The sequence below is a fragment of the Nannospalax galili genome, unplaced genomic scaffold (assembly GCF_000622305.1).
Source record: "Nannospalax galili isolate Female #2095 unplaced genomic scaffold, S.galili_v1.0 scaffold15, whole genome shotgun sequence".
NCBI classification, from domain to species: domain Eukaryota; kingdom Metazoa; phylum Chordata; class Mammalia; order Rodentia; family Spalacidae; genus Nannospalax; species Nannospalax galili.
Genome location: NW_008337322.1, coordinates 5,587,030 through 5,610,138, shown reverse-complemented (window position 1 = coordinate 5,610,138; position 23,109 = coordinate 5,587,030). Strand labels below are relative to the sequence as shown.

The 23,109-nt window shown below is 44.3% G+C and overlaps 1 protein-coding gene across 1 annotated transcript in view; it reads left to right on the top strand.

Annotated features, from left to right (window-relative positions):
• Fhod3 (formin homology 2 domain containing 3) overlaps nt 1–23,109 on the top strand; it is a 224,969-nt gene that overhangs the window by 109,593 nt on the left and 92,267 nt on the right. Inside the window, exons 7-9 of the mRNA XM_029563291.1 lie at nt 1,580–1,678; nt 5,535–5,888; nt 11,024–11,128. Of these exons, the coding sequence (XP_029419151.1) occupies nt 1,580–1,678; nt 5,535–5,888; nt 11,024–11,128 (558 nt within the window). The remainder of the gene's footprint in view (nt 1–1,579; nt 1,679–5,534; nt 5,889–11,023; nt 11,129–23,109) is intronic.

Sequence of the window (23,109 nt, the reverse complement as noted above, 5' to 3'; positions counted from 1 at the left end):
TTAAAAAATTTATTAAATTAAAAAAAAAAAAAAAAAAAGAGATGAAGACCAGATTAAACTGATTCTACTTGCTGTGGCATCTGGAAAGGAAGAAATTAGAGTGTGAAACAGGCTCTGGTGATCTAGGCTGAGGCTGAGGCAAGAAGATCACAAGGACAAAGTCAGCCTGGACAATAACAGTATGGTTAAGGCCAGCTTGGGCACCTTTGTGATAAAAAAAAAAAAAAAAAAAGAGATGAAGACCAGATTAAACTGATTCTACTTGCTGTGGCATCTGGAAAGGAAGAAATTAGAGTGTGAAACAGGCTCTGGTGATCTAGGCTGAGGCTGAGGCAAGAAGATCACAAGGACAAAGTCAGCCTGGACAATAACAGTATGGTTAAGGCCAGCTTGGGCACCTTTGTGATATCCTGTCTCAAATAGGAAGTTAAAAGAGGGCTGTGGCTCAGTGGTGGGGTGCTTATCCAGTATGTCTGAGGTCCTGGGTTCAAGTCCTAGTGCCACAAAGAGAAAGAGGGAGGTGGGGCAAAGAATGCGCACGCGCCCGTGCACACACATGTAGACACGTGAAGGGATGCTCGAGAGGAATGTATATATTTTGTGACAGTTCAGTGATTTGTGTACTGTTCTAATGCTCTTTATACTAAAATAAGGAAACAAAACACACGGAGGCTAGCAGACATCTCAGATTTAAGGCATAACCTCTTCCATCAGTAAAAAACCAGGGTAGAGCTTCAGAATGTTAGTACAGGTGTTAAAATCCTCAGGGGACTTCTTTCCTGTCTTTCAATCCCCTTTGCGGTTCTATGTGTATTTTTCTGGGCCTGTTTTATTTGAGTCAGGGTCTTAAAATACAGCACTGGCTGCCTGGGAACTCGGTGTGGACCAGGCTTTCTGCACCACCCCTGCCTCTGCCTCCCTCCCGAGTGCTAGGATTCTTGGTGTGTACCACCATGCTCAGCAATTGGGCGTTTCCTGGGCAGACTTGATACATAGGCAACTTTCCTCCACCAGAAGTTACAGATCTCTCTAGACCAAAGTATCCCAGTAGTGAATCAGTCCCTCGAGGCTTCAGGAGAAATCCCAGGGGAGACACGATAGCCACCCTTTAAGTAGGGGGTGGATCTGATCACTCACTGGTCTGAGGGAGAACAACCATATGCCACTGTGGAGTTTATTCAATGCCAGATTGGCATGCCCCTCAGTGGAAAAGACATGGGACCTCCAAAGGAGTTGGCAATCGCCAAGAACGTTTGCGGAATGATCCTGTGTGGAGGGGTAAGCACATAGATGGTCTATCCCAGGCTGGAAGCTTCTCTGCGTCACATGTGGAGGGTTCTGGGTAATGGCCTTCAACCATTGTGACAAAGAAGTATGGCCTCTTTTGGGTCTTGACTTCCCTTCCTCACCCTGGAAGTTGCTTTTCTCAGCACTGTCTGCAGCGTCCTGCCGGACCGAGGTGGACGCCTTTTCCATTCAGCCAACCTGGAGTCTCTATGCTTCAGTGTCCTGTCTGTGACGTTCATCTTGCTTTTCCATCTTGTCTCTGTGCATTTCTTTTTTCCTGACCTCGTCTCAGGGAGGAGGAAGAGGAGGAGGAGGAGGAACACCAACCAGTCACGGAGCCCAATTCAGAGGACGAGAGAGAGGACAATGCCCAATGTCAGGGCAAGGACAGGTACTGAGGGCTGGACCCTCCTGAGCTCATACCAAGAGCCAGAGGCTCCTTCCTCCTAGACCGTTTGCTGCCACCACTTCTTCACAATCTCTTCTCATCCCCACCAACTCACTCTGGTAACCCATCACTTACCCTGTGCACAAGTCACAGAATGACTACTTCTATAGAAATAACTGAGCAAACTTTCATTTGAGGCCTGCATTCTAATCCTCCTTCTCTGACCACAACCATACTTTATAGAAAAAAAAATATCACACAATTTTTTTTTTATCACTCCCCTCTCCCTCACCAAGTGCTTCAGCTCAGTTAGACTCATGGTGAGTAGAAAGGCTTATTTCTGCTAAGATGCCTTTAGGCCTTTTGGCAGTCTAGTAAGAATTCCACACATTCCCTTTTCCCTATTTTTGCTAGTACAATATTAGCTAAGATAGGTGTGTAGCATGTATGCTGATGACTGAAAGTGCTTTTTCTTCTTCAAGTGGAGGGAACATTTTTCCGTCTATATAGTACAGAAAACTTCCCCAGCATCCATTTTTATACCCAGAACATCAAACAGGACTACAGCCTTTCAAGGAGCTTACGTCATCTGCTCACCTCGGTGAAACCTATCCCTTCTGTCCTCACGCAGTGTTAGTAGTCGGGGCACTCTGCAGATACCTTTAAATTTTGTAGGCATTTCCCCCGAATGATTTGTTTATAAAATAAGAATGCTGAGAAGTAATCGCACTCACTGCTCTTCAAAAATGACTGAACTTCCGTAGCTTTCCTTCACCTAATTGTCACTGCACATCTGCAAGTCGATGCTTTTACTTAGTGTTCATATATATATGATGTTGGTAAGTTGGAGTAAAATGTTTCTCTTGCCAGCCTCAAAGTTCAGGTGACACTTGGCGTGATGCTCCATCTGCTAGCTTCCCCGTATACATTAAGTCCTCATTTGACTCATCTTCTGTCATTCCCACGTGTTACAGTATCCTGTGGGAACTGAAAAACTGATGGTTTCCTTACTACCCTCACCCTCCTTGGGAAGGCCTGAAGTGTGAAGAAAGGAATCGTATGTCTAATGATGGAGATCTAGCCGCACGTTTTATAATAAGAAAAGACAGAGGGTCAGCAGGAAATAAACCTTCACCCACAGTATGCCACATTTTGGGGAGGGATGGGTCAGTTGAGGTTCTGGGAAGGGGATAAGTTTGACAGTTCTACCTCAGGGTGAAAACGAGCATTGTGTAGACAGTAAATACCCCAGATGCCTCCATATGTATTGGAGCCTGCATGTTCTGTCTCACTCCAGGAACTTTAAACCCAAGGGTGTTCACATAGTTCTGCATCTGTAGACCATAGGTTGGCTTGGAAGGGTGCCTTTCAGAGGCAGCCCTGTTGTCCATGCACTGTGTTTGCCTGGGCTGGTTACTTACCCAGGGAACTGAATGTTTGCCTCAGACCCAGGAGAGTCCCCGTGTGTGTGAATGGATGTTGGTGGGCTTCCTTCCTAGAGGTTTGTTTGGCCTTTCAGTTTCAGGAAATAAAGTTGAACATGTCCACAGTGGAGCTCAGCGACAGGACCCAGGCACTCATTAGCCTGATCATAGGGCCTTCTCCAGGGCAAACCTGTGAAAGCTTTTATTGGCATCTGCACTAGCTCATTCCTCAGGCTTCTGCCTTCCACGCACCCCTACCACCCTGAACATGCTGCAGCACGGCCCCCAGTCCTGGTCACCTGTGTCTCTGTCCTTATAAACAGGCAGAGTCCTGAATTTGACCAGAGAATGGAAGGGACTCTCCTTTACACCAAACCTACATGACTGCCAGTCAGATTGTCTGGGAAGGCAGGACTGTGGTTTTGAAAAATGCAGAGTTTTACATTGGTTCTCACATTGTAAATATGCTCACATATCCAGGTACCCAACTCTGGTCCCCTGAGGATGGAGCTTTTAATTTTTTATTAATTCTTTGAGAATTTCCTATGCTGTACTTTGATCATATTCGTCCCCTTCCTTCAGCTCCTCTGAGACCTCTCCCCTTCTCTACCCACCCAACTTTGTGTCCTCATTCTTCTTAACCCGTGGAGTCCACTTTGTGCCGTCATACACTCTTCAGTGTGTGACCATCCACCAGAGCATGGTCAACCTACCAGGGCCCACACTCATAAAGAAAACTAATCTCCCTCTCCTAGCAGCCATCAACTGCCAATCAGCTAGGGCCAGGTGGGCACAAAGTCTCACCCCTATCATGCTGGGATTTTTGTCTGGCTTGAGCTTGCACATGGGAGATTCAATGCAGTGTAATGAAGGAGGACAGGGGCATAATGGAACAGGAAAGGTTAAAGGGGTGGGAGATGGGCAGGGAGAGGAAGCGACAGGAGGAGGGATAACTAAAGACCTGTTGAAAGAGTCGTGTGGAGGGGCGGGAGAGATGGATCAGTGGTTAAAGCATCGGCTGCTCTTACAGAGGACCTGGGTTCAGTTCCCAGCACCCACATGGCAGCTTAACAACCATCTGTAACTGCAGTTTGAGGGGATATGATGCCCTCTTCTGGCTTCTACAGGTATTTCATGCACAGGTGCACTTACATGTAGGCAAAACACTCATCACATAATACACCTAAAATTAAAAAAATTTTTTTAAAGTCATATGGAAAGTGCTGGGCATGATGGCACGTGCCTTTAATCCCAGCACTTGGGAGGCAGAGGCAGGCAGATTTCTGTGAGTTCAAGGCCAGATTGCTACATAGTGAGTTCTAGGCCAGCTGGGGCTACAGGGAGACTCTGTTTCAAAAAGACAAAAAATAATTTTACTAATAAAATCATACGGAAAGCTACTACTTTAGAAGCTTCCGTGTGTGTGTGTGTGTGTGTGTGTGTGTGTGTGTGTGTGTGTGTTTAAACTGAGTTCCCCTATAATGGGTCAACAATGCCCCGACTTGGTAACACAGGCTAGCAAATAAAAAGCCCAATGGCGTGAATTGGTAGCTGCTTTTGAAGTTGCTGGCCAGTAAATCCCGTAGACTCAGCCCCAACGTTACAGGCTGTTGCCCGTTGCTCTTGGCTGTCCTCCAGAACTTGAGGGTAAGATCCTACTGCTGAAGACACCACATAACTGAATTAAAGATGAAATTTAAAAAATTTTTAGAGTAATTTAATTGACAAGGTATATATTTAAGACAAACCAAACACAAAATGACTTTGTATATCTAAGTATGATTACCATAATCAAATTAATAAGAATATACACCACCACCTCCAGTTGCTGGGGTGGGGGAGGCCATGACTGTAGCTACCAGCCTGCTTAATGTGAAAAAGATGTTGAAGGCTCAGTGCTGGGCCCTTGAGGACGTGTGAAACAAGCAGTTTGTCTTCCTCGTGCCTTGGCCTCCCCGGCTCAGTGTGTTCCTTGCTTTCTTTTCTTTTTCTGACATCCATGCCTGCTTTGGGGAAGCCCCTGAAAACAATTGCTAAGGCACAGGATTTTATCAGGAGGACAGGTCCTCTATATATGACCCAGACAGAAGTTCAAACTGTGGAATTCCTGAGGCCCACACATCCCGGAGGGTAACTGGGAGGGAACAGAAAGTAGACACAGAAGAACTTCAGGGTGTGGTAAATCCCCTTCTGCCCAGAGGCCACACTCAGGATGGGGGATGCCTCCTTGCTCTCTGCAAATCTAAACCCCCAGATGACCAGGAGTGACTGGACACACCACTGGCTCTTCAACTGTGACAAGAAACAGAACCAGAAGTCAGTGACCACCAGGTAGTGAGGGTGATAATGAGCCTTGCTCTATCCTAACCTTTGCTCCCTTTCTCTCAAATCTCTGTTCTTCTCTCCTGCCTCTCCCCTCCCTCTTGGGCTGACAGTGAGGCCAGCCTTGCCTCCAAGCAGAGCCCCCCCGGAAAGAATGCTACTCCAGAGAGCTCTGCCCTCCCCAGCACCTCAAGTCCCACCTCACAAGGAAGGTGGCTTCCAGCCAGCACAGCATCACGGAACCCTCTGCTTGGTGGATGCTCTGGGTCTGAGGTCAGCCGGGCTGTTCTCCTGCCACCCCCCAGCCCTGCCTTGGCTGCTCGGCCCTCCACCACACCGAAGGCGTCTCGGACCATAGACAAGCTGCCTTACGTGCCCCACAGCCCCTTCCACCTCTTCTCCTATGACTTTGAGGACTCACCCCTACTCACCAAGGATAAGGAAGTGGAATCCCATGCAGAAAACAGGTAGATTGGCCTTCACCAAGCCTGCGTGTGATTAACCCAGGGAGGAGGACTTGGCATGTTACCTGCATCCTGTGCTTGTCTTCTGCTGAGTAGTATGGATCCAGTCATAGAGCCACTGTGAATAAACTAACTCCTGCCCGCTGACTAAATGGGAACAGTGAGATGCAGAAGAAAATGGTCACCTGCATGAACTAAGGAGATCTTTGGTTTTACTATAACTACTAATAGTGGTATTTATAACTACAGTCTGTCGGTATCTGTGCTTCTGACATCCATCCAGTGTGGGTCTTTCTGGCCTGCATGGTGAGCTGAGTACTGTGCCCTCTGCCTGGGTGTGGCCATGTGCTTTTGGCCTTCCTCTTCTGATAAGTGGGCATCTTGTGTGTCCTTTCTCTTTCTTCTAACTTTTTGCTTTGTTTTCTAATCAATGCACTTGTGTTCCCAAAGACTGCTCATTGATGTCACAGAATTACAGTTCGGACCACTTCCTGGACCATTTAGACACTCAATAAGACCCTTAAATAATAATTAACAAGTCATATTGATGATAGACTGCAGGGAAGTGTACAAAGCCACATTCTCTAGGGAAAGTTTAACTGCTGTGTGCCTGCTGTGTAACTGCCTCACTGTCTTAATCAGGGACTCTCTGCTGGAGTGGAGAATGGGGAGTGCGTGTGTATGTGTGTGTGTGTACAAACACGCATACACACACATATATATTGTATGCTGGCGTGGAGAATGGTGTGTGTGTATATATACTAATATATATTTGTGTGAATACATATGTTCTAATAGTTCTATTCTGGTTTTAAATTTTCTTTTTATAACATTTGGGGGGAGTAGTTGGAGGACAACTTTGTCTATCATTTCCTCCTTGTGAGTCCCTGTGATCAAACTCAGGTCATCTGACCTGGTCGCAAGCATCTTGCTGAGCCATCTCACCAGCCCCTAATAGTTATATCTTGAATGGTAAAATAAACAGGTGAAATCCATTCTATGTTTCATTTCGCCTAATATATCCAAAATCTTAATATTTTAAAGAATGAATATCCACCGTTGTTGATCACTCTATTGCCCTCCCGCTTAGAATAATGATGATACGGCTAACATTTAGTGAATATTTTTATGAGCCAGGCCCTCTATTTTCCATGAGTTTGGTGCTTTGAAGTATTACTTAGCCCTTAAGAGGTAGGTTCTATCCCTAGCTCTTACTTCTAGTAGCAAACTTCAGTGTAGAGAGGTTGAGTTAGTTGGCCAGAGTCAGCCAGTGCATGGAGGAGTGGTATCCACACCTGTGGCCTGCCCCAGAGTCAGGTCCCACCCTGTGACCTGTCCTGCTGTAACTCCATGGCTCTCCTTTCTGGGCTTATCATGCCTTTTCCAGAAGTCCTCAGATAGGATCTTGTCAACAAGGGCAAAGCATTCACCAGAGCCTGTGTTTGGGTGACCCCAAGCCTCTGTGCCTGGTAAGAAGCTTGACCTTGTTTCAAATGAAGCCTTAAAAAAACCTGACTCTTCCCACCATGAAATGAACAGTCTCCCAGGATGTTGGATCTCCCTTCTAATAAGTGCAGTATTAATCTGTGGTTAGCAAGCACTTTTGTGTACATATAACCTGAAAGAATTTTGAAACTTCCCTCAAAGTTTTAAGTAGCTTATCTGTGAAGTTTTTGTTAATTATAAGTTGAAATAGTCATAGAGGACATAATTTGTACATTGTATGTGTTTACATTTATTTTGGGCAAACCCCTAAGGTTTTAACTTTAACTGATTCAGTTATGAAAACATCCCTGTATGCTGAATTGGCAGAGTCAGTCCACCAAATGAGTCCTAACTTTTGTCAGAAAGTCTGGCTTTTTGTTTGTATTTAAATAAGTCCATTTGCATCTGGATGACAACTATCTCCTTCTGGAGTCTGATTCTAAGGTAAGAGGGCAGGTGGGCAGGCATCAAGCACAAAGTCTTGCTCAAGTTCATCCCTGGATGAATACAGCGCCATCTTCTTCCTGCTCTGTTCTTTTGCTGGGCACTCTGAAGGTTTTCCAAGGTCCACATGGATTGAGCCTGCCTGAGCATGTGTGTTCTCTTTTCTAAACGTGGAAGGCCATGGTGGGAGGACGGGCAGGACAGGGAAGAGGGGCCATCAGAGCAGCTCTGGCAGAGCCAGCTCAAGAAGAAGCCCTACTTGGACAGATCTGAGGATTCACTTCCTCTTGTTCCAATGATGGCTCTGTCCCTCCTGGAGCTGAGTCCAAACATCTCATAATGCTCCCTGCAGGTCTCTTCCTAGTCCCAAATCCTGGCATCACTGTGGTCTTTCCTACAGATTTTATCTATTGAATCCAGCATGAGTCTTCTATCCTCCTAGATACTCTCTGTGTTTGAGTTAGGAGCTGAGCCAGGGCCTGGAAGATACCAGCTCTGTCATGGTGATTCTGGACTTTGTGTTGGCACCCGAGGGGCCTTTTCTGGGTTTTAGGTCCCTGGTCCAGTCTTTGTTATTTATAGACTCAGGGACTGAGAATAACAGAAACCTGCAAGTTACCAAGTTGACCTTATCAGTGTGCTGTGAAACACAGTCACATGCTTGTGAATGAGGATTGCCTTAGATTTAACTGAACAAAGTTGGTAATTTGTCTGACAGGACCCTCAGTACTGTAAAAATATTGTTGATACAGATTGAACTGTTTGATATTCACTAGCTGTGGTTTTTGTGGGTCTGTATGACCATGGATTTGGCTGCTCAGCGGCTGCCTACAATTGAATAGGTTATAATAGAGACCAACCCAGTAGTCGTTGCAAAGAACCCTCCCCTACTCACAAAAGTGCTGAACAGTGAATTATGATCCTGTCAGCTTGGCTGAAATTGAGAAGCAAAACTGGGCAGCTATGAGGCATTTGAATTAATTTCTTGGCCATTAGAACAACCAAAGGCCAGGAAAACACATTGTGTGTGCTTTATTTCCATAACGTCATTTAAACATAATTCTAGCAATGCGATCCTGTGAAAACATTCTGCAGGAGGTCCACGTGTGGTTGGAGGCAAGCTTCAGTGGCGGGGGTAGGATGACGAGTCAAATGTCCAGCTGCTGGTGGACGGCCAGGCTGTGCCCGTGCGGTGGCAGCATCCGGCTCTGGTGTCCCCACGCCGCCTCCCTCCCTTCGTGGGGTGGATCCTCTACCTGTCTTCTGTTCTTGCCCTACTAGCTTTCCTTTCCTCCTCCACTTGTTTGCTTTCTGTAGTTCACTCTTCATTTTTTGTGGTTTTCCAGCCCTTGTGAAAAATCAAACCAGTGCTGACCTGGAGAAGCAATGGACCTATTGGGCATGTAGGATGGAGGGTTTGAAAGAAAGGAGAATATTCTGGAATCTCAGCTCTTCACAGGATCACAAGTTCAAGGCCTGTCTAGGGTCTACAGTGAGGTCAACATCAGCCTGAGCTACTTAGGAAGACCTCTTTCAAAAAGAATGAAAAAAGGCTGAAGGCTATAACCCAGTGGTAGACATGTGTGAAGTCCTAAGTTGATCTCAGTGTAGCAAGGGGCAGGGGAGGGAGAGCAGAGAGGAAGGGGAACATGGGGGGGTCAAGTCCTCAGAAACTGAGGCCCTTGAAAGTGGCGTATTAAAGAGAGCTGTCAGCTCGGAGTCTCCACCACAAGAGCCCACTTCTGAGCACATGGCTGCCGTACTAGAACGAGCAGCAGCAACAGCATCCAGGGCAGAGGTAGACACACAGGAAAGGTTCAGGGAGGATGACTCGTTTGCATTGTAACAGTTCATTATTAAAACCTGGAATTCCATGTCTGTCTTCCACTTTTAAAAAGTAGATAGCTGGTTTATAGGCTCTCATAGTTTTTTACTTCTGAAAATAGTTTTACACAGTTGTGATCAGACTCTGTATTATAACTTGGTGTTTTCTTTCAGCTTATATATCATTTTCCATATTGTTCATTACAAAATTAGTCATTTCTGTGATGGTTCCAGAATGTTCCGTTGATGAAATCATACTTTCTTAGCCCTTTCTGCATCATTCCTGGTTGGGTTTTCAACATGAGTTAAATAATGTAGGAGTATTTACATGTGTAATATTTTCCTATGTAAACATCAGAAACGTAAAGTTATTTTCTGATGTTAACATCCCGTAGGATTTACATATTTTTAAAGTCAAATTGCTTCTCACAAGTGCCAGTTTCTATTGATAAGAGTTGGGACTAGACTCCCTGTGTACTCCCTGAGTGACCCTTGGGGTTCCACACATCCTAATACAGTGTCCCTAGCCAGTTTAAGGGGAATATTGGCCTTGCCTGCTGTCAACACAGGGCGGCAGCAAAGGTGTCTCTGACCTCCTTCCTTGTAACTAACCCTGAGTGCCGGCTCTGTGTAAGGCTGGGGTGGGACTTATTTCCTGGGAGTTCTCTGAGTGATGAGAGCTACATACAAATGGCTGACGGCTCCTATCCTGAAAGAAAACTCCAGAATTTTACAAATCCTGAGATTCTACTTGTCAGAGATCACTGGGAAAGGACCAAGGTTTATGTAATTCTACACACTGCAATTTTCAATCAAGAGAAATGTTGAATGAGATGAACATCTCTAAGCAGAATGCCAGAAGTCCGGAAGGCTTGGGACAGACGTGCCATGGATCGTGTGGAAGGGACTTGATAGAGTAAAACTAACAATAGCAGAACTTGTAATGAGAGATTTCTTTAGCCAAGCACATGATATTTTCTACAGATTTTCAATGAAATTCTAATTGTGCCATCACGAGTAGCAAGAAAAATTGTTATGGTTCAAATGAAAATAGTTTGGATTCTTATTTTATGTTCCCAATTAATCTTAATGTACATTTATGAAAGACAGGAAATGTAAAGGCTCTCTTTAAGGGTCCTTTGTCATAATCCCATAGCCCACTCCCTAACTGATTTTGGAGTTTGCCGAAATCTTTTTAATGAGAAACTACTAGAACACAGTAGTCAGTAAATCTCCATAGCTTAAAATAATTACTATCCATAGCAGCGTTGACAGACTTTTTTTTTTCGAAAATTAGATGGTTCACTAAATCTTGTTTATATTTATTATTGACTTGTAATCATTTCTGTCTTTTCTCCCCATTTTAAACCTATGCATTTTTTTAGATACAGCAACTTTGGCAATAGTTCCTTTCACTCCTCCAGACCCTCAACTGGATCTAGTGGGTCTCCCTCATCCTTCTCACCCCCACCGGATGCCAGGATGGAACGGTGAGTTTTGGTGCATGCTGTTGACCCCTTGTGCTCAAGCTAGTGAATCAGTAAGATTAAGAGTAAGGGAGCCTGAGTGTGGCCATGTATACCTGTAATCCCACTTGGGGGGTTGAGGCATAAGGAATCAGGGTTCCTGGTTCTTGCTCAGCTACACAGAGAATTTGAGGACGGCCTGGACTCCATGAGATCCTATCCCCAACAAACAAATGACAGCACAACAGACAAATGACAGCACAACAGACAAATGACAACACAACAGAGTGGCTGCAGTGTAAGGAAGAGGCATATTCCAGAGTCTTCTCCTTCAAAGCCTGCAGTACAAGAAGCACACGCCCTCTGTCTTCCACACTGTTTGCTAAGAGATGCTTCATCCGAGATGGTGTTTCTTTTATTATTGTGCCCTTCCCTGTACCCTTTCCATGGAAAGTATCAACATTTCTTCTGAAATATTTGAGTATGAATGTTTTGATTCACCCTTTGCAGGTGTTTACATAAGCTCTGCAATTTGTCTTAGACACATCTCTTTTCACCTTTGAATGACTAAATCAGGAGTTAGTGGGCCCACTAAGGTACTATGTAATTAATCCAGGACCTACCGAAAGAGAAAAGAATTGTATGGGAGCATGGAAGGAATTTAACTTGGCAAGAGTGTTAGACCACCAGAAATTCACTGATTATTGCTCCTGGAAGCCAGTGATTACACAAGGATGTGTTTACAAGGGAAAGGTAAGACCTGCAATTTTAGAACAATTAAAAGCAGTTCCTATTACATGGCAGGCATGCTGAGTTTGAAAAGACTGTGGAGGTTTTCATCTCATTCACTTGGAAGCTATTTAATCCCTGAGGGTAAAATGCCGATTACACTGACCCCTCACCTTTGAGGGTGATTTGGGGGAGCAAAGAAAATTGACCACACAACAGTGCTTCTACTGTCTGCAGCCAGGGGAGAATATGGTCAGGAATCCAGACATGAGTGACCACAAAGGTCATTTGCCTCACAACAACACTTTAAAACAAATAGAACCAACATTCCACCTTTTAAAGTATTTTGCTGAGCATTTCCCATGATGGGAGGTTTGATTGAGCTGTGGAAAAGACAAAACCTTACAGCTCCCCAAAGAAGGGATATCCAATGGAATTTGCCTATCAGGGGTCAGGATATCAAACCTATGGCCCAGGATAGCTATGCATATAGCCCAACACAAAATTGTAAGCTTATTTAAAAGATTATGAGATGTGCACACGTATGTGTGTGTGTGTATGTATAGTTCTTGAGCATGAATTTTGTAGATGACAACTTGTATAATGATGTCATGCAAAATACATCTCCTCATTTCATGTCACCATGAATGTCTGAGATGACAATTACATCAATTTGTGTCAGATGCTCGGATTTCACAGCCCAGGGCACGCTCAGGCAAAGTCAGGCCTTGGTGACAAGGAAACCAGTAGATGACCCTGTCTTTATCCTCAGTTCCATCCTCTTGGGATTAGGATGTAACAATCTTGGAGAGGTTACCATAGAGATGATCCTTATCATACAGGATGCAAGGTTTGGGGACACGGTGAGGAATGTTGGTGTATGACAACTGTCCTGTCTGCTAGGCAATCAGTTCTTCTGGGACTAGAACCAGGTTCTGTCATTGTGTTCTTCACAGTGCCTGGGGTCTGGCCATGGTAGAACCATGCTAAACCCTAGCTGAGGGATCTAGTGAATCAGCCACTCACTGGCTGAGAACAGTTTGGAGGTCTACCAAGTTGGAGAGCTGTAAGAGCAAGAGGTCCATGGGTTGCAGAGATTTGCCCAAGTGCTGGGCTTTAGAGATATTTCTCCGAGGTCCTGAGGGGGCGGCCTCAGTTCTGCCTACTTCCCAAACCCCCGAAACCCCAGCCAGAACTGAGCTGGGAGTTTTGATCCAGATTTCTAAAGTACAATTCTCTCTTACCTGAATGTCCTTCCCTACTTGGACTGACTGAAGTCCCCTCCTCTGCTGGTAATGATGGGGGCGTTGAGTCAGGATGAGGTTAGATTCTAAGGTGCCTTGAACATGCTAGGGAGAAGGCTGGATTTTATCTTGAGACTATAGGAGTTGTTCAGGCCTGGAGTCAGGAGCTGACCAGCCATAACCTGTCAGTAGCAGGGGAAAATACAGTGGGGAAGAGGCTGCAAGAACAGTGGCTGCTGGGAAACTGTGATGATCAAGCAAACCCAACACAGTCTGTGAGAGGAACAACGGGTAGAGTGGACTTGACTGGAGAATGGGAGCAGGAAAGGCAAAGGGAGCAAGCTTGTGCCAGTGTGTGGATGCCAAAAACAAGGACTAAGACATACTAGAAGAAAAACCAAGGAGGGATAGCAACTTCATAATAATTTAGGCTGAGGCAGCCAGTATAAGGAGTCTGTGTGTCACTCAGGGAGATACCCCTCAGGCTCTGGAGTGATGTGGGCTCAGCAGTCCTCAACTTGAAGCCGACACTGGGATTAAATCAGTTCTACAGAGCCTGTAGGGACAGGAACCACTTCCAGGCTCCTGTTCTCCATGGCATGCTGTTACATTTGTCGTCTCCTGTTTGCTGGCCAGGAAAGTAGCCTGTAAGTGTTTATTACTTCTTTTATATTTGTATTCATGTCATCACTGTGTGTGGATTTGAAAAACTGATAAGCAATTCAGAATTACAGGCGTGCAGTTTCATTCATTTTCGGAAGCTACAGGACCTGGCTGCATCACTGCTTGTTACTCTAGCCCTCCTGACTCATTGTTTTGCGACTTTAAAAACAGATAGAGGAGGGAATGGAGAGATGGGCAGCGGTTAAGAGCAGTGGCTGCTCTTGTAAAGGACCAGAGTTCAGTTCCTAGCACACACATGGTAGCAAACAACTGTCTATAATTCTAGTTCCAAAGGATCCAACACCCTCTTCTGGCCACCAAGGGCACTGCACACATGTGGTGCACTTACATACATTCAGACGGAACGCTCATACTGTTACCCGAGTATATTATGTTAATTGCATTCTTGTAATAGACATTTTTATGCAGTTTATATTTTTGACAACTGAATTCTTTGGATGTTACTTATAATTGCACATTTCTCAGTATTTTTTGCCCTATTGAGGCATGAATATGATGAGACATAAATACAAAAATATAACTATTTTTTACTGATATATACCAAGTAGAATTTGTAAGACTCATTACAGAGATGTTTTATATATATCCATAAATGAATAAGAGCAAAAAAGAAATTCAAAGGCTTGAAACATCATGAGTGATGGCTGTCTTTGTGCACGGACCTCCATCTTCTGTCAGCACATGCCCTCCCCAACTAGGAAACAAAGAGCCAGATAGATCTCTGTATAACAACTTAAATTTAGAACTCTTGTACTTTGATTGGAAATGAGATTCTGTTTTCAAACTCCTAGGAAAATCAGGCCACGGGGCAATGCCCCTCTGGCACCTTGGGCCGCTATGGACATGCCACTGGACAGCATCATAATCTTAAAGCTTTACATATTCCCCAAGTCTGTTAATGTTTTGGATGTTACTAACACTTGAAATAATATATTGATTGAGAAAGGAAATGCTAAGGAAAAAGTCTAAAATTAAATCAAGACACGAGTGTTAAGGTAAATCCATCTCTACTTCTAGGACAGCTTTGTTTAAAAGGCTCTTTTAGAAACAGAGTGTAGTACTAATTTTCATGAAACTGGAATTTAAATTGTGCTAAAACAAAACAAAACCAAAACTATTTACAAAGACCCTTTAGGCTACACGACACAACTGTTTAATGAAAGGAGACTTAAAAAAAACAATGTTTCAATTTGGAAAATGTACTTTTTGAGCATAGAAATTCTAAATATTTTCTTTCTGAAAGACAACAAAATTAAAAGAATATTTGAACCATTTGTTTCAAGTATTCAAAGTAAACAAATAAACAATAGTCACACCACAAGTGAGTCTGGGCCGTGGGCCTGGCAAAGGCAGAGCGGGCTCCTGCTCTCTGTCCCCCCATCTTGTGGCCTTTTCAGAAATGGTGGCAAGAGGCTGCCATCTGAGTGAGTTGAAGGAGTGAACGTGAGGGGCTAATGATTTAAGACGATGATTTAAGATGATCAGACCTTGTACCAGGACTAGCATCTACTGAATTTGAAGCCTGGGCTAGATTGTTTAGTGGGGGACCTTAGAGGATGCTTAGGGTTTGATTTTAGGGGGACTTCTGTGGCATGCTGAGCTAAAGCCAGAGGGTCCAGTGTGTACCATCAACATGAATTCTGTTGTCTTTCTACTTGTGATAGTGCCATCGCTTACTATAAACCAGTCACCAGCCTGTTTCACAGAGTAAAGTCCAGAGACCTTGGAGGTGACTCAGAAAGGCCTGGCTGGTGTAGCTGTCCCCGCAGAGCATTTCCTTCTCCTGGGCAAGAACGAACCCAGTGATGACGTTCCTCTAGGGAGTCTTAAGGGATAACAAGGGATAAAGGATGCACTGTTTGTGGGGGGTGTGGTCGGAGACTTAGTGTGAGAGCCATCCTGCTAGGTGATGCCATGTCCGCTAGAGGTTCTTTATTAATGTGTCACATCTCTTGTCTGTGTAGCTGTCACCTCCTGTGCTCTGAACAGGAACTTCTCACCTCCTCCTCCCCTGATCTCTGGTAACTCCTGTTGTACAATCTACATCTTTGGCCCGTTTCTATGATTACAAGAGTAATCGTACAGACTGGAGACATAGCTCAGTGGTGGACTGCTTGCCTAGCATATGTGAGACCTTGGCTTCAATCCCCAGTACAGAAGAAAAAGGAATCGCACAGCATTTTTCCTTCTATGAATGGATGGCTTGTTGCACCTGGCACAACATCCATCCATGCTAATCATAAATGGTAGTATTTTCTACTTTTCGAAGGCTCAGTGATATGTCATTAAACTTGCACACTGCATTTCCTCCATCTGTTCTGCTGACCAACATTCAGGTAGTGTCCATATCTTGACTCTTTTCAATGATGCTTCAGTGAACATGGGAGTGCAGGTATCTCTTTGAGATCCTGATTTTAATACTTTGGTCTCAGAAGTGGGATTACTAGAGTTAAAAAAGAAGAAACAATTTTAAGTTTACAGATTGTCCTATGAACTTTACAATAGCACTGTATAAAATTGGAACTCTGGAAGGGAGTACAGTGCCTGTGGACCTTCCTTCTGTCTTTCAGAAGCAATGTCTCACTCTTTGCTTCCGGGATCACTGTATGTTTATATAACCTTATAAATATTCAGTGTGCTTTTATACAAATGTTAGCATTCTACCCAGGATAGGCCATGTCCTTCTTTTTCACTTACAGACCCTGGCTTGTTTTTTTTTTTTTTTTTTTTCTCTGTCTTTCCATAGCTATATTGTAGCTGTTGCAATCTTTTTAAAAATACTTTATTTTTATTTATGTGTCTGCATGTCTCTGTTGGTGTAGTGCCTACAGAGGCCAGAAAGAAGTCCCCATAGCTGGAGTTATAGGCAGTTTTGAGCTACCTGAAGTGTGTTTTGGGAACTGAACTCATGTCCTCTGGAAGAACAGTGTGTGCTCTTAACCTCGGAGCCACCTCCACGGCCCCTGCTGCGTTCTTTTTAACACTCACACTTTCTTGCTGCATGCTAGGTCACCCCAGCACATCCAAATCAATGTACCTCAGCCTTTTGCTCTTCACATGATGTGACAGGGTAGTTCTTTGAATGCGTCACTTTGCACATCTGATTATCTGTAGGATAAATTCCTAAAAATAGATTTAGTGAATCAAAACAGTGATACCTTCCCAGCACTCGAGGAGGTAGAGGCAGGAGGATTAGGAATTCAAGGCCATTCTTGCTATATAATATGTTTGAGGCCAGCCTGGATTACATGAAACTGTCTTTTAAAAAAAGTGATGACATACTTTTAACTTTGATTAATTTGTTCAAGTACTCTTCATAAAGATTATGTCAATTTTGGTGTTCTACACAGTATGTGAGAAAGCTGCTTTTCCCATACGGGTGTCACGGGGTCATTAAACTAAATGGCAGTGAAGAGTTGTATGTCAGTCAATCTTTAATTTGCACTTCTCTGGGTTGTGTTAAATATGGATACTTTTCTATGTCCCTTTCTGTTTTTGGCTTTTAGTCACTGGAGTTTTTTCTTTTTGAGTTGTAAAGACATTTCGTATGCTGTGATGTGATTAGCAGTTATTTTCCTCAGTCATTGATCTTTATATTTTATTTAAGGAGTTTTTACATTGTATTACTTACTTTTCTCATGACAAGGTACCAGAGTCAGACAATTTAAGACAAGAAGGGTTTATTGTGGCCCACAGCCAGAGGGTAAAGTCCATCACTGTAGGGAACGCATGGTGGCAGGAGGTTAAGGCATCCAGCCACACGGTAGCCATAGTCCAGGAGAGAGATGAGCCCTGGTACTCAGCTCACTTCCTCCTGTTTGTTCAGCCCAGGGCCCCAGCCCATGGGATGGTGTCGCCCATATTTAGGGTGGATTTTCCCACTTCCATTAACCTGATGTAGAAACTCCCTCACAGGCCTAGAGGTTTATCTCCTAGGTGATTCTAGATATTGTCAGGTTGATGGTCAGATGTATAGACAAACTTCACTTTTACCCATTAAATTTATTAGTCATTAATCTTTTCTGTTTCTCCCATGATTTCTTCTAGCATTTGTTATCATGTTTTTCACATCTAAATCTTTTATCTGCTTGGAAATTATTTTGGCAGATGTTTGAGGAAGGGCTACAACTTCAGGTTTTTTCCTTGTCCCGATGTGCACTTTGTTATACTCCAGTAGGAATGCAGGTTTGCACATCTCTGTGTGTAGACCGTTCCCTGAGGAATAGCTCCCATTTCTTCCGGCTCCACATCTTCCTGGATCAGCCATTCTGGGCTGTCAGGGATCTCCTTCCTCTTAGTGCTTGGGCTTGAAATATGACTATATCAGCTTGAGAGATGATCAGCAGATAAGGGCCCTGGCTGCTCTTGCAGAGGACCTGGGTTCAGTTCCCAGCACCCACATGGCAGCTAACAACAATCGGTAACTCCAGTTCCAAGGGATCTGATACCCTTTTCTGCCCTGTGTTGGCATTGCCTGGATATGTAGACTTATTTTCATGAAGGCCAGTTTATTAACTTACAAAGGAACGAGGGTCCAGTGCCTAGCCCCGCACCACCATGACTCAGAGCCCGCCTTATAAGACTGGGCCACACCCATAGCCCCGCTAGCATTCGCTCACACCTCCAGGGCCAGCGATCTCTCCCCAGGTCCATAGGGAGTCAGTCCATTCTGTCTTTGAGTTGCTGCGCTGGCTGTGAGTTTCCTACACCATCACACTCTACCTGTGGCTCCCGGCTTCCCTTCCTACTTCCTGCTCGTGTCAGGCCCCGCCCACTGGAGGAACCAGCCAATCGGGAGACAGCAGTGAAGATGGTTCACCTTCCTGGACCATTTCATTATTAAGGACGTCTGTCCCCTGGAGAACCCAGGGCTCACGTGACATTTCAAGGTTGTCTTAGTGTGTGTTGCAGGGGCATTTTGTGTTGCCCCCATGTTCTTGGTCTTCTGGCCTTCGGGCTTCACACTTCTCCACCCCTCATTCTGGTTTCCCTGCATCTCCCTAATGAGGCGTGGTACGTCTGCAAAAGCCATACCCTTCCATGTTCAGGTTCCAACAGCCCTGATCCAATACCTCTGCTAAATAACAAGTACTTGAACTATTTGTAACCTCTGCTTCCTGTTTTCTTCCTTTGAAAAGTAAGAAAGTAGGATTTGAATATTCTTTTTCCCTTATTTTCATAAAAGATGTGCTCCCCCCCCAAGTATTGTTATTATAATTCCATTTGCAAGTGAAGGTGTCTCCTGTAACACTTGAGGCCCAGAAGACCTCCATAATAAGGAAGGGCAAGCTGGAAAAGTGCAGCTGGGCTATACCCTTCACAAAGTTAGGGAGCTGGGAAGCGCTCAGAAATAAGCCCTGCGGGCTCTACCCATGCCTGTCACTCTTCTGGTAGGACAAATTTTCAGTTCTCTGCTGGTTGCATTGGCTTTCTGCTGGCACTGTACAAAAATTACAGATTAAAAAGATTGTGCATGATTTCCCCTTCAGATCACCCATCCCTAATCCTCTAATGCTTGTTCTGTTCATCCCCTTCCCTGCTCCTCTCTGTGCCCAGTAGTAAATAAGCTTTCCTGTTATAATTGAGGCATCTGTGTTTCTGAGTTAACTTTGGACATGATGTATGTCAGATACACCAGTCCTACAAAGTCTCCTGTTAGCAGCTACTTACTGAGGCTGCACCATGCACTTCCTGCCACTCCAGCATTGAGTTATTCCCAATCCCTGGCTTCCTAGGGCTTCTACATTAATAGCAGAGAAAAGGTCAACAAGTAGTTTCTATTGCATAACTGTCATGAAAAATGGGCCTTATAGATGAGCTGGAAAAATACAGGCCATGCTGGGTGTGGTGGCACATACCTTTAATCCCAGCACCTGGGAAGCAGAGGCAGTTGGATCTCTGTGAGACTAAAGCCAGTCTGGTCTACATAATGAGTTCCAGGCCAGTTGTGGCTACAGGAAGACCCTCTCTCAAAAAAAGAAAAGAAAAAAAGAAGACAGGCCCCTAGGGCTGTGACTGTAGCTCAGCAGTAGAGGGATCGCTTCTTATCCATGAGGCCCTAGGTTCATTCCTCGTTACTACCAAAATCAAAACAAGGACAGACTGGAGAAATGACTCAGCGGTTAAGAGCACTGGTTGCTTTTACCAAGAACCCTGGTTCGATTCCCAGCACTCACATGGTGGCTAACAACCATCCATAGCTCCAGTTCCAGGGGATCCAACACCCTCTTCTGGCCTCCTTGGGGACTGCACACTCAGGTGCCACACATGCAGGCAATACACTCATGCATATAAAATAACAAAACAAAAAGGAAACTATTGACTTGTACTTTGTGGACATGCATACCCAGAAACATGTATACACCATAGACACACACACACATACACATACACACACACACACACACACACACACACACACACCAAAAAAAAGAAAGAATAAAAACAGTCAGGCCCTTCCAAGTCAGGGCCTCCTACAGGAAGGACATCTTAAGGTATATAGGAAACTGGGACAATGTTTAAGATGAATTGCAATTCTCCCCAAGTCTGCCTGGTGGGTGGACAGTCAGTTAAGAGTGGATAAGGAGATGGAATGAGTCCATGTCTTTTTTTAAAAGATGATCCTGAAGAGCTGGATGAGTTGGAATATGTTGGTGTTCAGACATGAGGCAGGGGTGCAAAGGATGGGGGCCTTGGCCCTGAGTGGAAAGACAGAGAAGGGCCTGTAAGGTCTGGAAGCCTTGCTACTGGTGGCAGTCAGGACTTCTGGAAGCTGCCAGAGGAATGGTGGAGTCTCGAAGCTAAGCAAGGGTGGACTGGAACCAGGACAAGAGAGAACTGGCTTCCTTTGCGCTGGAAGACTCATGGTCTTGGACAGAAGGGTGGAAACTCAGAGGGAAGGAGAGAACGGGCAAGAGCTGCTCTTGCCAAGGTCAGGGCCTACAGTGGAGGCCAACAGACAGGCTGAAGCATACCGACAGCCAGGGCCTGGAGGAATGGCTTCGCACTCTGCTCATGAGCCAGTGCAGTAACGTGAGACATTCTGGGGGACCAACCTCCCCAAGCATACTGCATGGACCCTGCTATTCCCTCCCAAGGCCAGGAAGCTCCAATCTGCACAGAAACAATGTGTGCAGGAGCTGGAAAAGGGAAAATCAGCGGGAGCCTGCAAGTCACAGCTCGGCTTGGGGGGTGTCTCGAAGCTGTCACAGTGGTGGCAGAGGATGGTTGTCTGTTCTTGGCATTAGATGCCCATGTGGTGGTGCTATTGGGAGTCAGTGACCTCTTTAGGAGGTGGAGCCTAGAGAGAGGCCCTAGGTCACTGGGGATGTGTACTCCTGGAGGACTGTGGGACTCTGGACCCTTCCTTTCTTCTTTCCTGCCACTGCTCTTGCCATGATGTTCACTGTACACTGGCATTAGCATAGGAAATCTTCCTGTGAGTGTTGTGTTAATTGCATCCCACAAGTTTTCACATACGATTTATTTCAATTTTGTTCAAAATACTTCTTAATTTCTTTATTTTTTTCCTCTTTACCCATGGGTTTTTAAAAAATATTTATTATTTTTATTTTATGTGTATGAGTGTATTGCCTGCATGTAGGTAAGTGCACCCATGTCGTGCAGTGCTGGTGGAGGACAGAAGAGGCTGTCGGATCCTGGAACTGGCCTCTTTACCCATGGGTTTTTAAAAAATATTTATTATTTTTATTTTATGTGTATGAGTGTATTGCCTGCATGTAGGTAAGTGCACCCATGTCGTGCAGTGCTGGTGGAGGACAGAAGAGGCTGTCGGATCCCCTGGAACTGGAGTTATGGACAGTTGTTAGTTGCCAGGTGGGTGCTGGGATTCAAACCCGGGTCTTCTGCAAGAACAGCCAGTGTTTTTAACGTCTGAGCCATCTCTCCAGCCCCTACCCATGGGTTTTTTTAAGTGTTTATTTAGTTTATGAATATTTGTGGAGTTCCAAGTTTTCATTCTGTTATTGATACCTATTTTAGTGAGATTCTAGTGAAAGCATATTTTGCATGATTTTCATTTTATATTTGGTGATACTTGTCTCACAGCTCAGGCTATATTCTCTTATGATAAACATTCTGTGTATACTTGAAAAGAATATATATCATGTTGGGTATGATGTCCTATAAATCTCAGTTTATTTGCTGGCATTTAATATTCGATATCTTTAGTGGCTTTTCATCTCCACGCTCTATCAGTTACTATAGAAACAGAGAAGAAACTGTACCCTATAATTTTGTATTATCTCTTGCAGACCCATTAGTTTCCCTTCTTTACGTTGAAGCTCTTTTATTAGATGTATAAATGTTTACAATCACTACATCTGCCTGATGATTTCTGCCCTTTATCATGTTGAACTAGTTTTCTTTACCCCGATAAAATATTTTGATTGTGACTCTATTTTTCTATCCTTTTGTTTTAACATAAAATTATTTTATATGTAATTGTGGGGTTTTTGTACATAAAATACTGATTTTTTTACTTTAGCTTGACAATCTCTGCTTATTAAGTGGAATGTTTGGACCATTTATATTTATGTAACTGTTGATTAGATTAAGTTTAATATTATAACCTCATTATTCTGTTTGTTTAATCTGTTCTCTTTCCTTTTTATCATGACTTCTGCCTATTTTTAGTGTCTATTTTTATTTTTATTTATTTTTTTGTTTATTGATACAAAGTCCCCCAGCAGCCCCAGCTGGCCTGGAACTTACTATGTAGACCAGGCTGGCCTCGAACTCACAGAGATCCACCTGCCTCTGCCTCCCTAGTGCTGGGATTAAAAGTGTGTCACCACTACCAGCTAGTTTCTGTTATTCTATTTTGTTTCATGCCTTATTTTCCTATTGTTTTACGCCGGTGTCATCTGGACATTGATAGCATTCATTTAAACTTGTAGTCTACTGATAGGTGGTGCCATACTATGCCTTGTGTAGTGAATGGTCTGTGAACACACATCTGTCTTCATTCTCCCACTGAAGTCATCCCATGTTTCACTTCTATGCATGTTGTGAATCTCACAGTGTACTGGTGTCTTGCCTGTTCTAAGCATTCTATTATCTTTAAAAAATGTAGAGATGGCTCAGCAGTTAAGGACACTGGCCGATCTTCCAGAAGACCCGGGTTCGAATCCCAGCACCACATGGCTGCTAACAGCTGTCTGTAACTCCAGGTCTAGGGGATCCAACAGCCTCTTCTGTCCTCTGTGGACACTGCACAACACAGGTGCACTTACCTATATGCAGGCAATACACATATACACATAAAATAAAAATAAGGGACTGGAGAGATGGCTCAGCAGTTAAGAACACTGGCTGTTCTTGCAGAAG